At 49.0% G+C, this 14,177-nt stretch overlaps 1 protein-coding gene across 1 annotated transcript in view; it reads right to left on the minus strand.

Annotated features, from left to right (window-relative positions):
• Positions 1–11,678: 11,678 nt before the first annotated feature.
• LOC306736841 (arf-GAP with coiled-coil, ANK repeat and PH domain-containing protein 3-like) overlaps positions 11,679–14,177 on the minus strand; it is a gene marked incomplete at its 5' end in the record, with an annotated part of 55,629 nt that continues 53,130 nt past the window's right edge. Inside the window, 2 exons of the mRNA XM_079218523.1 lie at positions 11,679–12,462; positions 13,176–13,222. Of these exons, the coding sequence (XP_079074649.1) occupies positions 12,394–12,462; positions 13,176–13,222 (116 nt within the window). The 3' untranslated portion in view covers positions 11,679–12,393. The remainder of the gene's footprint in view (positions 12,463–13,175; positions 13,223–14,177) is intronic.

Here is a 14,177-nt window from a genome sequence, read left to right on the forward strand (position 1 = left end):
CACACACAAAAGCCTATAACATGGACACTGAATGCTCTATGCAAACAAAACAGTTTGAGAAGATGTAAAATAGGTTACATTTCATTTCCGTAATCTCAAAAGCTTTGGTCATGTTCCTTTTCAATCGTTTAGAATAGAAATATGACAATTCAAATACGTTTCTTTACTTTTTAGTTTGGCCACACTATTTTAACACTTTTTATAACATGACAAATACTTGCCAGATTTTGAAAGTTACATTTCTCCTGAAAAAAGGAGCAAAATAATTTTGCCAAAAGGACATTTGACATATTTATTGATAAATAAGACAAAAAAGACTAGGCGGACGTTCATCATTACAGGTCTAAAAGGGTGAAATCAACTTTGCTGCCTTTTTTGTCCGGTGGGAGTGTCCAGCTTATCCAGTGAAGTTCAGTAAGCCTGCCCGGGAGCAGGTTTAAATGTTTGGATGTGTTGCTATGGTGATTAATCTAAGCTTGCTTCGAGAAACCGAGAACGCCAGACCTACGTCATCTTATCCTGACAATTAGCCGCTAACTCAGTAACCAGGTACGAGAAATAGGGCCCTGGTGTCACTGTGCTTACTGACTTTAAAGAACTGCAGCTTCAATTCTTCATTTCAGCACAAACAGAAAGAAAGCCCCAAAGCGGTTGGTGACTTAACATGAATCACAGAATAGCTTTGTGCTAACTATTTCAGCTGAATACATGTTGTAGAGTAAAAGTGCAAGATTGGAAGTTCTTTAAATCAGATTATAATACGGGTAGATCAAATCAAGCATTCTGATTGGTTGAGAGTGAGTCACGGGGTGTAGTTTATTCAGCCGTAAAGTACTGTACAGCCTGTTTACATTTAGAACATTCCATATCACTTAAAAAAACAGGTAGATTTAAATTGCGCGACCGTTAGTTGTCATTTCAAGCCGTGCGTCGAGCCTAACAACACCCTTGAACAGTACATTATTGACGATACAGTACTGCCTCCAGTACCTTATTGCTTAAATAAATTGTTTTGGCCAGACTTTGTCTTCTTGTACAAAATCGTCAGTGTGTGTTGGGTTGGAAGTTATTTATCTTTTGTAGTTATCCTCCCAAATACAACCTTTATTGCTCCTAGCTGTCTGAAGAGGAGATTATCGTTAAATTCGTCTTCTATTTTCCCCATTTATGGAGCTTTAAGTGATACAATTCAAAAACACAACATTCTCAGAGTTTTATGATTGGGTAGATTGTATAACATTTGTCACAGGAAGGAATGAATCTCAACACACAACTCTCTGAAGAGAGAGCCAATTAGAGCTGATGAGCAACAGCTGTGACACCTGCTCCATGGGGTTATTAACCTGCCATGTGGCTCAGGCAACATTTTCTGTTGGTGACTGAAGCCATGGCAGCTTTTTGGGCCTTGCTTGTTTGTGCGCTGACCGTCTTGCTGACCAAAGGTATTTATCTTCCTTATGTTTGAAGCTTGTAGTGGAGAACAGGGAGTGTTAGGGAGGCTAATTACTTAATTCTTGTATTGCTTATTTAGCTGCGTCAAGTTTGTCTCATGTGCCATCAAACAGAAGAACAAATTGATTGAATGCAACCGCTCTGTCCATAGGCTCTTGTTTGCCTGCTGGTGGCACAAATGAAGGAAGCAATGTGCTGCTGAGGAGAATGAGAGGTAAGAATATCAGTGTTAATGTTTCCTGAGCTTGTTCCCAACACTAAATGTATTTTCTACTATAGAGCTGTCTCCCAATGAGATCTCCATAAAGAAGGCCCTTAAACTTCTCCAATCACATGAGTCCATGTTGCTGCAAGCTTATAGAGAAGGTGAGCTGTTTCTTTTGAACCCTACTGGAAAAATGCAAGTTTGTGTACGGCTCAGGTTCTTAACGTCATAATGTGATTAATTAAATGTTCAATAATTCCTTGTCTGGCTTTTGGTACTTGGCTTTCAAAATCATATGTTGTGTTGTAGTCAAACTACTTTTATTTTAACTCTTAGTGCATCCAAAACGGGACATTAAGTCTTTGAGGCTAAAGTCAAAGCAATTTATGCAGTTTTTGCTTTTAAGCCATTTAAAACGAATCTCACCGCCCTGTCAAAGTCTACAGATGAAAATCACTCACTTTCTCCGCTTTTTAATTGATCAGTAATGTCTTCATTTCAGTGCAACTGGAAACGAATGAAGTGGAAGTTGATGCATCAAGTGTCAACCTGAAAGTTGGAGAAAAGCCCTTGATCGGCCAAAAGGAGTTAAAGACCGAGAAAGATGACTATGATCTACATGTGGGCATGAGCAACCAGACATCCAGCGACGGTGCCGGCGGCAACGCCACGCTCTCCGACGGCCTCCCCAGTGCCGGCGGCAACGTGAAGGCCGGCGGCAACGCCACGCTCTCCGACGGCGGCAACGCCACGCTCTCCGACGGCGGCAACGCCACGCTCTCCGACGGCGGCAACGCCACGCTCTCCGACGGCGGCAACGCCACGCTCTCCGACGGCGGCAACGCCACGCTCTCCGACGGCGGCAACGCCACGCTCTCCGACGGCGGCAACGCCACGCTCTCCGACGGCGGCAACGCCACGCTCTCCGACGGCGGCAACGCCACGCTCTCCGACGGCGGCAACGCCACGCTCTCCGACGGCGGCAACGCCACGCTCTCCGACGGCGGCAACGCCACGCTCTCCGACAGCCTCCCGAGTGCCGGCGGCAACGTGAAGGCCGGCGGCAACGCCACGCTCTCCGACAGCGGCAACGCCACGCTCTCCGACAGCCTCCCGAAGGCCGGCGGCAACGCCACACTCTACGACAGCCTCCCCAGTGCCGGCGGCAACGTGAAGGCCGGCGGCAACGCCACGCTCTCCGACAGCGGCAACGCCACGCTCTCCGACAGCCTCCCGAGTGCCGGCGGCAACGTGAAGGCCGGCGGCAACGCCACGCTCTTCGACAGCCTCCCCAGTGCCGGCGGCAACGCCACGCTCTCCGACAGCGGCAACGCCACGCTCTCCGACAGCGGCAACGCCACGCTCTCCGACAGCCTCCCGAGTGCCGGCGGCAACGTGAAGGCCGGCGGCAACGCCACGCTCTCCGACAGCGGCAACGCCACGCTCTCCGACAGCCTCCCGAAGGCCGGCGGCAACGCCACGCTCTCCGACAGCGGCAACGCCACGCTCTCCGACAGCGGCAACGCCACACTCTCCGACAGCCTCCCGAGTGCCGGCGGCAACGTGAAGGCCGGCGGCAAGGTGAAGGCCGGCGGCAACGCCACACTCTCCGACAGCGGCAACGCCACGCTCTCCGACAGCCTCCCGAAGGCCGGCGGCAACGTGAAGGCCGGCGGCAACGCCACGCTCTCCGACAGCGGCAACGCCACGCTCTCCGACAGCCTCCCGAGTGCCGGCGGCAACGTGAAGGCCGGCGGCAGCGCCACGCTCTCCGACAGCGGCAACGCCACGGCCTCCGACAGCCTCCCGAAGGCCGGCGGCAACGCCACACTCTACGACAGCCTCCCCAGTGCCGGCGGCAACGTGAAGGCCGGCGGCAACGCCACGCTCTCCGACAGCGGCAACGCCACGCTCTCCGACAGCCTCCCGAGTGCCGGCGACAACGTCACGGCCTCAGACGCGCACCAGGTCCAATAATTAATAGGAATAGGTGTGAGGGACAGTGCAAGAGTTACATTTTACTTTCTGTGTCTACCTACTTCTCTGTTTTAAATAAAACCGTTAACTGATATTTTGGTTTCCTTGTTCTCTGTTTTGGGAGGGAGAAGAGTGGGTATGAACAAGTCTGCAGCATGAATACTGTGTGTTGACTTGATTACAGTATCATCTTCTACTTAACTGAAACTGCGTTCCAGCTATAAGTTGAAATATCGTTAATATTGACTTAAATGCAGCATAATTGACAAAGTAAAGTACAGGCACAAATCGACAAATCCTTGCATTTAAGATGCCCGATGTAGTGAAAAACGCAACCATTTTCATGTTTGTCCGGCTAACTTTATACTGCATGATAGTTCTGAAATGGATCTGTTAAAGGTGTACCGGGTTGGACCCTCTTTTTCCTTCAGAACTGCCTTCGTTCTTCGTAGCATAGATTCAACAAGGTTGAACATCACCCAGATATTTTCATCCATATTGACACGATGGCATCACGCAGTTGCTGCACATCCATGATGCAAATCTCCTGTTCCGCCACATCCCAAAAGTCCTCTAGAGATCTGGAGGCTGTTGAGTCAAGTAAACTTATTGTGATTTCCAAGAAACCAGTTTGAGAATTTAGTTTCGTAACATGGTGCATTATCCTGCTGGAAGCAGCCATCAGAAGATGGGTACACTGTGTTCATAAAGGGATGGACATGGTCAGCAACAATTCTCAGGAAGGCCATGGTGTTTAAACGATGCACAATTGTTCCTAAGGGGCCCAAAGTGTGCCAAGAAAACAACCATTGATACAAGACAGGATGGATCCATACGTTAATTATGCCACATTCTGACCCTACCATCTGGATGTTGCAGCTGAAATTGACTCGTCTGACCAGGCAAAGCTGACGGGAGTGGCCCCCGGTGTGGTCTTCTGCTGCTGTAGCCAGTCTTCAAGGTTCCATGTTTTGTATGTTCAGAGATGGTATTCTGCATACCTTGGTTGTAACGAGTGGTTATTTGATCATCACCAACCACTCTGCCCACTCTCCTCTGACATCAAGGCATTTTCGTCCACACAACTGCCGCTCACTGGATATTTTTATTCATAAGTTTAAAGGGCATCCTGTAGCGAACATATTCGGATTGCCAGTTTGTCCTGAAAAAGTACATAGAAGTAACAAGTAAAAGAAAAAATAGATTTTCCTCCTCACACAATGTTGCTTCCCTTCTAGTACGGACCCTGTCGCCGGCGACAAGAAGTAACATGCAAATATGATGCAAAACTGCAGACTGATGCAAAATGACCGTAACTCCTCGAATATTTACGCCATCGACGTAATTCCAACGGATTCTGAACTCAAAGAAGCGTAGCCATGCAGCACTTTGCGGTCCATTACGGTAATGGTAAATTTAAAAAACGGCAGCAGAGAGCAGGGCAGAGACTTTGACTGGGTTTTTCACTGCCTTTCACTGGCCTTTTGAGTGGTGTTTTCTTTGTAAATAATAATAATAATCTGCCACTTTCCTGCTCCCACAAACACAAAGGACAGTGGGAAAAGGACAGACAGAAGGCCATTCTGGGGAGGACAACAGTGTAAAGGCTGCCTGGATGTGCGAGTAGTGCAATAATGGGTTCTGTCTTCGGCTGGACAGCAACTGCTTCAGGGAGATGAACAAATCTGAAACGCCTGGACATGGTCACACACAAAAGCCTATAACATGGACACTGAATGCTCTATGCAAACAAAACAGTTTGAGAAGATGTAAAATAGGTTACATTTCATTTCCGTAATCTCAAAAGCTTTGGTCATGTTCCTTTTCAATCGTTTAGAATAGAAATATGACAATTCAAATACGTTTCTTTACTTTTTAGTTTGGCCACACTATTTTAACACTTTTTATAACATGACAAATACTTGCCAGATTTTGAAAGTTACATTTCTCCTGAAAAAAGGAGCAAAATAATTTTGCCAAAAGGACATTTGACATATTTATTGATAAATAAGACAAAAAAGACTAGGCGGACGTTCATCATTACAGGTCTAAAAGGGTGAAATCAACTTTGCTGCCTTTTTTGTCCGGTGGGAGTGTCCAGCTTATCCAGTGAAGTTCAGTAAGCCTGCCCGGGAGCAGGTTTAAATGTTTGGATGTGTTGCTATGGTGATTAATCTAAGCTTGCTTCGAGAAACCGAGAACGCCAGACCTACGTCATCTTATCCTGACAATTAGCCGCTAACTCAGTAACCAGGTACGAGAAATAGGGCCCTGGTGTCACTGTGCTTACTGACTTTAAAGAACTGCAGCTTCAATTCTTCATTTCAGCACAAACAGAAAGAAAGCCCCAAAGCGGTTGGTGACTTAACATGAATCACAGAATAGCTTTGTGCTAACTATTTCAGCTGAATACATGTTGTAGAGTAAAAGTGCAAGATTGGAAGTTCTTTAAATCAGATTATAATACGGGTAGATCAAATCAAGCATTCTGATTGGTTGAGAGTGAGTCACGGGGTGTAGTTTATTCAGCCGTAAAGTACTGTACAGCCTGTTTACATTTAGAACATTCCATATCACTTAAAAAAACAGGTAGATTTAAATTGCGCGACCGTTAGTTGTCATTTCAAGCCGTGCGTCGAGCCTAACAACACCCTTGAACAGTACATTATTGACGATACAGTACTGCCTCCAGTACCTTATTGCTTAAATAAATTGTTTTGGCCAGACTTTGTCTTCTTGTACAAAATCGTCAGTGTGTGTTGGGTTGGAAGTTATTTATCTTTTGTAGTTATCCTCCCAAATACAACCTTTATTGCTCCTAGCTGTCTGAAGAGGAGATTATCGTTAAATTCGTCTTCTATTTTCCCCATTTATGGAGCTTTAAGTGATACAATTCAAAAACACAACATTCTCAGAGTTTTATGATTGGGTAGATTGTATAACATTTGTCACAGGAAGGAATGAATCTCAACACACAACTCTCTGAAGAGAGAGCCAATTAGAGCTGATGAGCAACAGCTGTGACACCTGCTCCATGGGGTTATTAACCTGCCATGTGGCTCAGGCAACATTTTCTGTTGGTGACTGAAGCCATGGCAGCTTTTTGGGCCTTGCTTGTTTGTGCGCTGACCGTCTTGCTGACCAAAGGTATTTATCTTCCTTATGTTTGAAGCTTGTAGTGGAGAACAGGGAGTGTTAGGGAGGCTAATTACTTAATTCTTGTATTGCTTATTTAGCTGCATCAAGTTTGTCTCATGTGCCATCAAACAGAGGAACAAATTGATTGAATGCAACCGCTCTGTCCATAGGCTCTTGTTTGCCTGCTGGTGGCACAAATGAAGGAAGCAATGTGCTGCTGAGGAGAATGAGAGGTAAGAATATCAGTGTAAATGTTTCCTGAGCTTGTTCCCAACACTAAATGTATTTTCTACTATAGAGCTGTCTCCCAATGAGATCTCCATAAAGAAGGCCCTTACACTTCTCCAATCACATGAGTCCATGTTGCTGCAAGCTTATAGAGAAGGTGAGCTGTTTCTTTTGAACCCTACTGGAAAAATACAAGTTTGTGTACGGCTCAGGTTCTTAACGTCATAATGTGATTAATTAAATGTTCAATAATTCCTTGTCTGGCTTTTGGTACTTGGCTTTCAAAATCATATGTTGTGTTGTAGTCAAACTACTTTTATTTTAACTCTTAGTGCATCCAAAACGGGACATTAAGTCTTTGAGGCTAAAGTCAAAGCAATTTATGCAGTTTTTGCTTTTAAGCCATTTAAAACGATTCTCACCGCCCTGTCAAAGTCTACAGATGAAAATCACTCACTTTCTCCGCTTTTTAATTGATCAGTAATGTCTTCATTTCAGTGCAACTGGAAACGAATGAAGTGGAAGTTGATGCATCAAGTGTCAACCTGAAAGTTCCCAGTGCCGGCGGCAACGTGAAGGCCGGCGGCAACGCCACGCTCTCCGACAGCGGCAACGCCACGCTCTCCGACGGCGGCAACGCCACGCTCTCCGACAGCCTGACGAGTGCCGGCGGCAACGTGAAGGCCGGCGGCAACGCCACGCTCTCCGACAGCCTCCCCAGTGCCGGCGGCAACGTGAAGGCCGGCGGCAACGCAACCCTCTCCGACAGCCTCCCGAGTGCCGGCGGCAACGTGAAGGCCGGTGGCAACGCCACGCTCTCCGACAGCGGCAACGCCACGCTCTCCGACAGCCTCCCCAGTGCCGGCGGCAACGTGAAGGTCGGCGGCAACGCCACGCTCTCCGACAGCGGCAACGCCACGCTCTCCGACAGCGGCAACGCCACGCTCTCCGACAGCGGCAACGCCACGCTCTCCGACAGCGGCAACGCCACGCTCTCCGACAGCCTCCCCAGTGCCGGCGGCAACGTGAAGGTCGGCGGCAACGCCACGCTCTCCGACAGCGGCAACGCCACGCTCTCCGACAGCGGCAACGCCACGCTCTCCGACAGCGGCAACGCCACGCTCTCCGACAGCGGCAACGCCACGCTCTCCGACAGCGGCAACGCCACGCTCTCCGACAGCCTGACGAGTGCCGGCGGCAACGTGAAGGCCGGCGGCAACGTGAAGGCCGGCGGCAACGCCACGCTCTACGACAACGTCAACGCCACGCTCTCCGACAGCCTCCCCAGTGCTGGCGGCAACGTGAAGGCCGGCGGCAACGCAACCCTCTCCGACAGCCTCCCGAGTGCCGGCGGCAACGTGAAGGCCGGCGGCAACGCCACGCTCTCCGACAGCGGCAACGCCACGCTCTCCGACAGCCTCCCCAGTGCCGGCGGCAACGTGAAGGCCGGCGGCAACGCAACCCTCTCCGACAGCCTCCCGAGTGCCGGCGGCAACGTGAAGGCCGGTGGCAACGCCACGCTCTCCGACAGCGGCAACGCCACGCCCTCCGGCAGCGGCAACGCCACGCCCTCCGGCAGCGGCAACGCCACGCCCTCCGGCAGCGGCAACGCCACGCCCTCCGACAGCGGCAACGCCACGCTCTCCGACAGCGGCAACGCCACGCTCTCCGACAGCGGCAACGCCACGCTCTCCGACAGCCTCCCCAGTGCCGGCGGCAACGCCACGCTCTCCGACAGCGGCAACGCCACGCTCTCCGACAGCGGCAACGCCACGCTCTCCGACAGCCTGACGAGTGCCGGCGGCAACGTGAAGGCCGGCGGCAACGCAACCCTCTCCGACAGCCTCCCGAGTGCCGGCGGCAACGTGAAAGCCGGCGGCAACGCCACGCTCTCCGACAGCGGCAACGCCACGCTCTCCGACAGCGGCAACGCCACGCTCTCCGACAGCCTCCCGAGTGCCGGCGGCAACGCCACGCTCTCCGACAGCGGCAACGCCACGCTCTCCGACAGCGGCAACGCCACGGCCTCCGACAGCCTCCCGAGTGCCGGCGGCAACGTGAAGGCCGGCGGCAACGCCACGCTCTCCGACAGCGGCAACGCCACGCTCTCCGACAGCCTCCCGAGTGCCGGCGGCAACGTGAAGGCCGGCGGCAACGCCACGCTCTCCGACAGCGGCAACGCCACGGCCTCCGACAGCCTCCCGAAGGCCGGCGGCAACGCCACACTCTACGACAGCCTCCCCAGTGCCGGCGGCAGCGTGAAGGCCGGTGGCAACGCCACGCTCTCCGACAGCCTCCCGAAGGCCGGCGGCAACGTGAAGGCCGGCGGCAACGTGAAGGCCGGCGGCAACGCCACGCTCTCCGACAGCGGCAACGCCACGCTCTCCGACAGCGGCAACGCCACGCTCTCCGACAGCGGCAACGCCACGCTCTCCGACAGCCTCCCGAAGGCCGGCGGCAACGTGAAGGCCGGCGGCAACGCCACGCTCTCCGACAGCGGCAACGCCACGCTCTCCGACAGCCTCCCGAAGGCCGGCGGCAACGCCACGCTCTCCGACAGCCTCCCGAAGGCCGGCGGCAACGCCACGCTCTCCGACAGCCTCCCGAAGGCCGGCGGCAACGCCACGCTCTCCGACAGCGGCAACGCCACGCTCTCCGACAGCGGCAACGCCACGCTCTCCGACAGCGGCAACGCCACGGCCTCCGACAGCCTCCCCAGTGCCGGCGGCAACGTCACGGCCTCCGACAGCCTCCCCAGTGCCGGCGGCAACGCCACGGCCTCCGACAGCCTCCCCAGTGCCGGCGGCAACGTCACGGCCTCCGACAGCCTCCCCAGTGCCGGCGGCAACGTCACGGCCTCAGACGCGCACCAGGTCCAATAATTAATAGGAATAGGTGTGAGGGACAGTGCAAGAGTTACATTTTACTTTCTGTGTCTACCTACTTCTCTGTTTTAAATAAAACCGTTAACTGATATTTTGGTTTCCTTGTTCTCTGTTTTGGAGGGAGAAGAGTGGGTATGAACAAGTCTGCAGCATTAATACTGTGTATTGACTTGATTAGAGTATCAGTTTATTTATTTTATTTTTATGTATCTTCATCAATGTGATGGCCTTGACTGTGCAAACATACCATCATATATTATGCTAAGCAAAAGTAACTTTGTATGTAAAAGCCTCTAGTTTTAAAAGTAATACCTTTTTGTACACCATCTTCAGAGTGGTTATATTCTGCAACGTTTTGCCTATGGGGCGAATCAATATATTGATCAATTTGTTCATGTCAGGATCAATGAGCTGATTGGAAAAAGAAGAAAAACCCGTGTGACACTTTCACGGCTTAATGAAAATGCTACTCCAAGACAGGAATAAAAGGATGAACAAATAAAAGTCAAATTTTGTAAGAAAGATATTCAAATATACTTTATTAAATGCGAGTGAAAAACCCATTTCAGCCACCACATATTTTTTAATCTTTAACACATGCAGTATAATACAATGCACAAGAGCTCATTATCAATAGCATACATTAGAGAATGCTGTTTGTTTTCAAATGTCGCCACAATAAACACAGCTCAGTCTGTCAGTGCCTCAGATCGACACACTTGGGGTAAACCACAGCACCTGTCCGCTTTTAAAGTGTACAAAATCCATGAAGTCCATGTTGAGTGCTTATGCCATTTATTGTATGTCTCCATTGTGGTCCGTCACTGATGATGGTCACTGTTGTGTTATACTGCAACAGTCACTCAAGAGTAGTGTTCACCTGCACTACAGTGTACTGTGTTGACTGTTAACTTCGAGCCACCTGCAGCATTTCCTCCAGTCAGCAGTTTTTCTCTGGGTGGCAACATTTTAAAACAAACAGCATTCTCTAATGTATGCTATTGATAATGAGCTCATGTGCATTGTATTATACTGTATGTGTTAAAGATGTTAAAACTGCTCTCTTTAGAGCCTCCTGTACTCCCCTCTATGCAGCACACCTGTGGTGCAGGTACAGCAGAGCACACATTACAAAGATGGCATTTAATGATGCTTTTAGAATCTTGCTAAAACTTCCCAGATGGCAAGTGCAAGTCACATGTTTGTGACTCATAATGTTCCCACTCTTCATGCTGTTTTGAGGAATTTCATGTACAAATTTAAATGTAATTATAAAAGCCTTGACCAAGCCAACGCAGAGTGATACAAGGTGTTGTTCTTGTCTCTGGAAGCATTGGAACAAGTGTCTGTATGTTTTTAACCACCAGCGACTTTTTAACTAATGATGATTCCTGTGTCCTTGTATTGTAGTGTATTGTATTTTATATATTGTTGTTGTCCTGTTTGTTGTTATATGGATTAACGAGTCTGAAATAAAAGAAATACTTCTCAGCTTAACTGCTGTTACGGACTCGCAAGTTCCCCGGTTTCCTTTTTCATTTGTGTAGCTGATCTGGAATATTATGCATACAACAGAAAGTACAATCATATTTATTAATGGCCTACTGTGACGCCTGGGATATCATTTTTGTAGACGTTGCATGTGTCTCCATTGTAAATGTCCCCACTAATAAGGATCTTATCTTATTAATCATCTGTCGCCTGCTTCCTGCAGCTTGAGGTTCTGCTTCTTGTTTCTCTCACTGAGCCGAAGAAAACAATGAAACGCACAACAACGTTCACCTTTAGGCCGTTTACTGTTTATGTATTTATTTCTGCCACCAGTTTCAAAACAGTTTCAAAAACATTTCATCAGAGATTTACAGTTTACAAAATCAAATTATACAAAACATCAAAGCGGCGCTTCACTGATGTTCAGTTCAGTTTACTCATCATAGAGAGTACAATTTATTATTAGTATGACAAATATGATCCAGTGTTCTGGGGCTTGACCCATATTAAGACTAAAAGTCTTCCGTTTTGAAATATTCTTTCTAAATGTATATCCTGGGATTCCCCCAACTTCATGGAAGTGCAATACTAAATTATTGCATTGCCCCTTTAAAAACATCATGGAAGTCTTTGTGCAGAGATCTTCTAACAGCGACCTGTTTAAACTTTAACAAGTTATGTCATCTTTAGCTAGCGTCACATATTTAGAAGATCGACTGAGAATGATGACAAGTCATAGAATATCAAACGCAGCAGCAGCATGTCGCCTCATGGCTCCTCTTGTGGTGCTCAGTGGAACTGGTACTGCTCAGTGGTACTGTTCAGTGGTACTGGTCAGTGGTACTGGTACTGCTCAGTGGTACTGGTCAGTGGTACTGGTCAGTGGAACTGGTACTGCTCAGTGGTACTGGTACTGGTCAGTGGAACTGGTACTGCTCAGTGGAACTGGTACTGCTCAGTGGTACTGCTCAGTGGTTATGGGCTTCTTGCAGTGGCTGAACTGTTCGCTCCTCCTCCTCAACTTCTCGGGCTTGAGAGACGCGAGGAGAGAAAACTCGCGAAAGACATCAACACAGGAGTCGTGACCTGCAACGGGACACGGAGGTCAGAGGTCGTCCCACCGCAGAGGAGACTGAGCCTTTATGACATGACAATACGTCAGCAAACACTGCAACCTCCATTTCCCAATCCACCAAGACAGACAGACGCAAGCCTCAGCAGGAAAGAGGGAACGGCCCAAAGCATGTTGGTGCTGCAGAAGACACCTTTCCTTCAGGGACTACCAATGACTTTCTTCTCAGCATCGTTGGTTTATGAGTCAATGCTTTTTTCTTACTAAAAACCTTCGCTGTGCTTGATGAAAGTGCATAACAGATAACTTCTAAATGTGCATCTTGGTTCATTTGCAAAGCAGAAATTCAGGAACCTGCAGGTAAAGTGTTGAGCATCCTGTCCTTCACCCTGTATGTGTAAGTCACTCCCAAATCATACCTGAATGCATGGGCTTAATATACTAATTAGCATTTCATAAAATGAAGTGTACCATACTTACCCATTCTAGCCTATAACATGTATGTATTGAACATGTTATTGTTGGAATGAACTACATGTTTCTAGATGTCTGGGATCTCTGCATCAGAGCTGTCGCCAGACTCAATGCCCTCCTCAGAAGGTGTGTGTGTGTGTGTGTGTGTGTGTGTGTCCTCGCTTCATTGCCCAACCCAACAGCATCCAGACGTAACATGTTCACAGTGTGACAGAAGCCCAGCTTCTCTTAGACGGCCAGACGCGTCACTCACTCTCTCCCGAGCTTCCTTGGGTTTAACTCTCCTGCTGCTCGAGGCCCCTGTGGCAACAGAAGCAATGGCATGTTACAGTGAGTTTGTTGGCCTGAAGTTAAAGTGAGCGATCACACATTCTAGCATGGAGGAACAGTTCTAGTGAGACTAGACATGTTTTACACCCTGGAGACACTGAACTATTCAAGGCACTGTGCAGGAGACTTGAGACCTATGAACACATGAAGTCATCCTCAGACGCCTCCTTTATATCTGTAAGCATGTGGTTGCTTTGAATAAGCCCAGTGCTACCCGGAGGTTTGTTATAGCCCAAAAGACCAGATAAGAAATAGCATTCTCCCAACATCAGAGGACACTTCTTAGCTCGTCAATTAGCATCAGCCGCTGCTGTGTTGGGAGGATGTTACGCACAGGAGATGAGGCAGGAAACAGAAATGAAGCAGGAAGCAGGAAGCGGGTTAGTTCATCAAGAGGTTGTTTTATTGGATGTATTTTGTGGTCTTTTCCCTCTCAGTGCTTCTAAAGACGAGAGAGAGTTACAAAGATATCCAAACACTTCTTCTGGAGAATAAAAAGACAAGAACCAGATCAACAGTCTGAGGGTTAAAATACACACGTGTAGTATTTACAACAGGTTTGCATTGGACAGCATCTTGAGCCACTCCGATGTCAACACACACACACACACACACACACACACACACACACACAATGACACGACACAACACTTCCCTGTTTGGTCGCAGCAGCTTCACTGTACTCGCAGCACATTGGACTATTGCAGAGCATCACCTGCCGTATGAGCGTCTCTTCACCACCAGCAGTGTCCTACCGCTCCCTCACTTCACTGCTTCTCCTCAACACGGTGCGCTTATGAAACACAGCTGTGATATTATACGATGTCAGACACTTTCCCTTTAAAAGACTTTGGCAGAGGAAATAAACCACGACATGAAACCAGTAAAGAAAGAGAGGCTGGCTCTGGTGGAGGAGCGGCAGCAG

The sequence above is a fragment of the Taurulus bubalis genome (assembly GCF_910589615.1).
Source record: "Taurulus bubalis genome assembly, chromosome: 5".
NCBI classification, from domain to species: Eukaryota; Metazoa; Chordata; class Actinopteri; order Perciformes; family Cottidae; genus Taurulus; species Taurulus bubalis.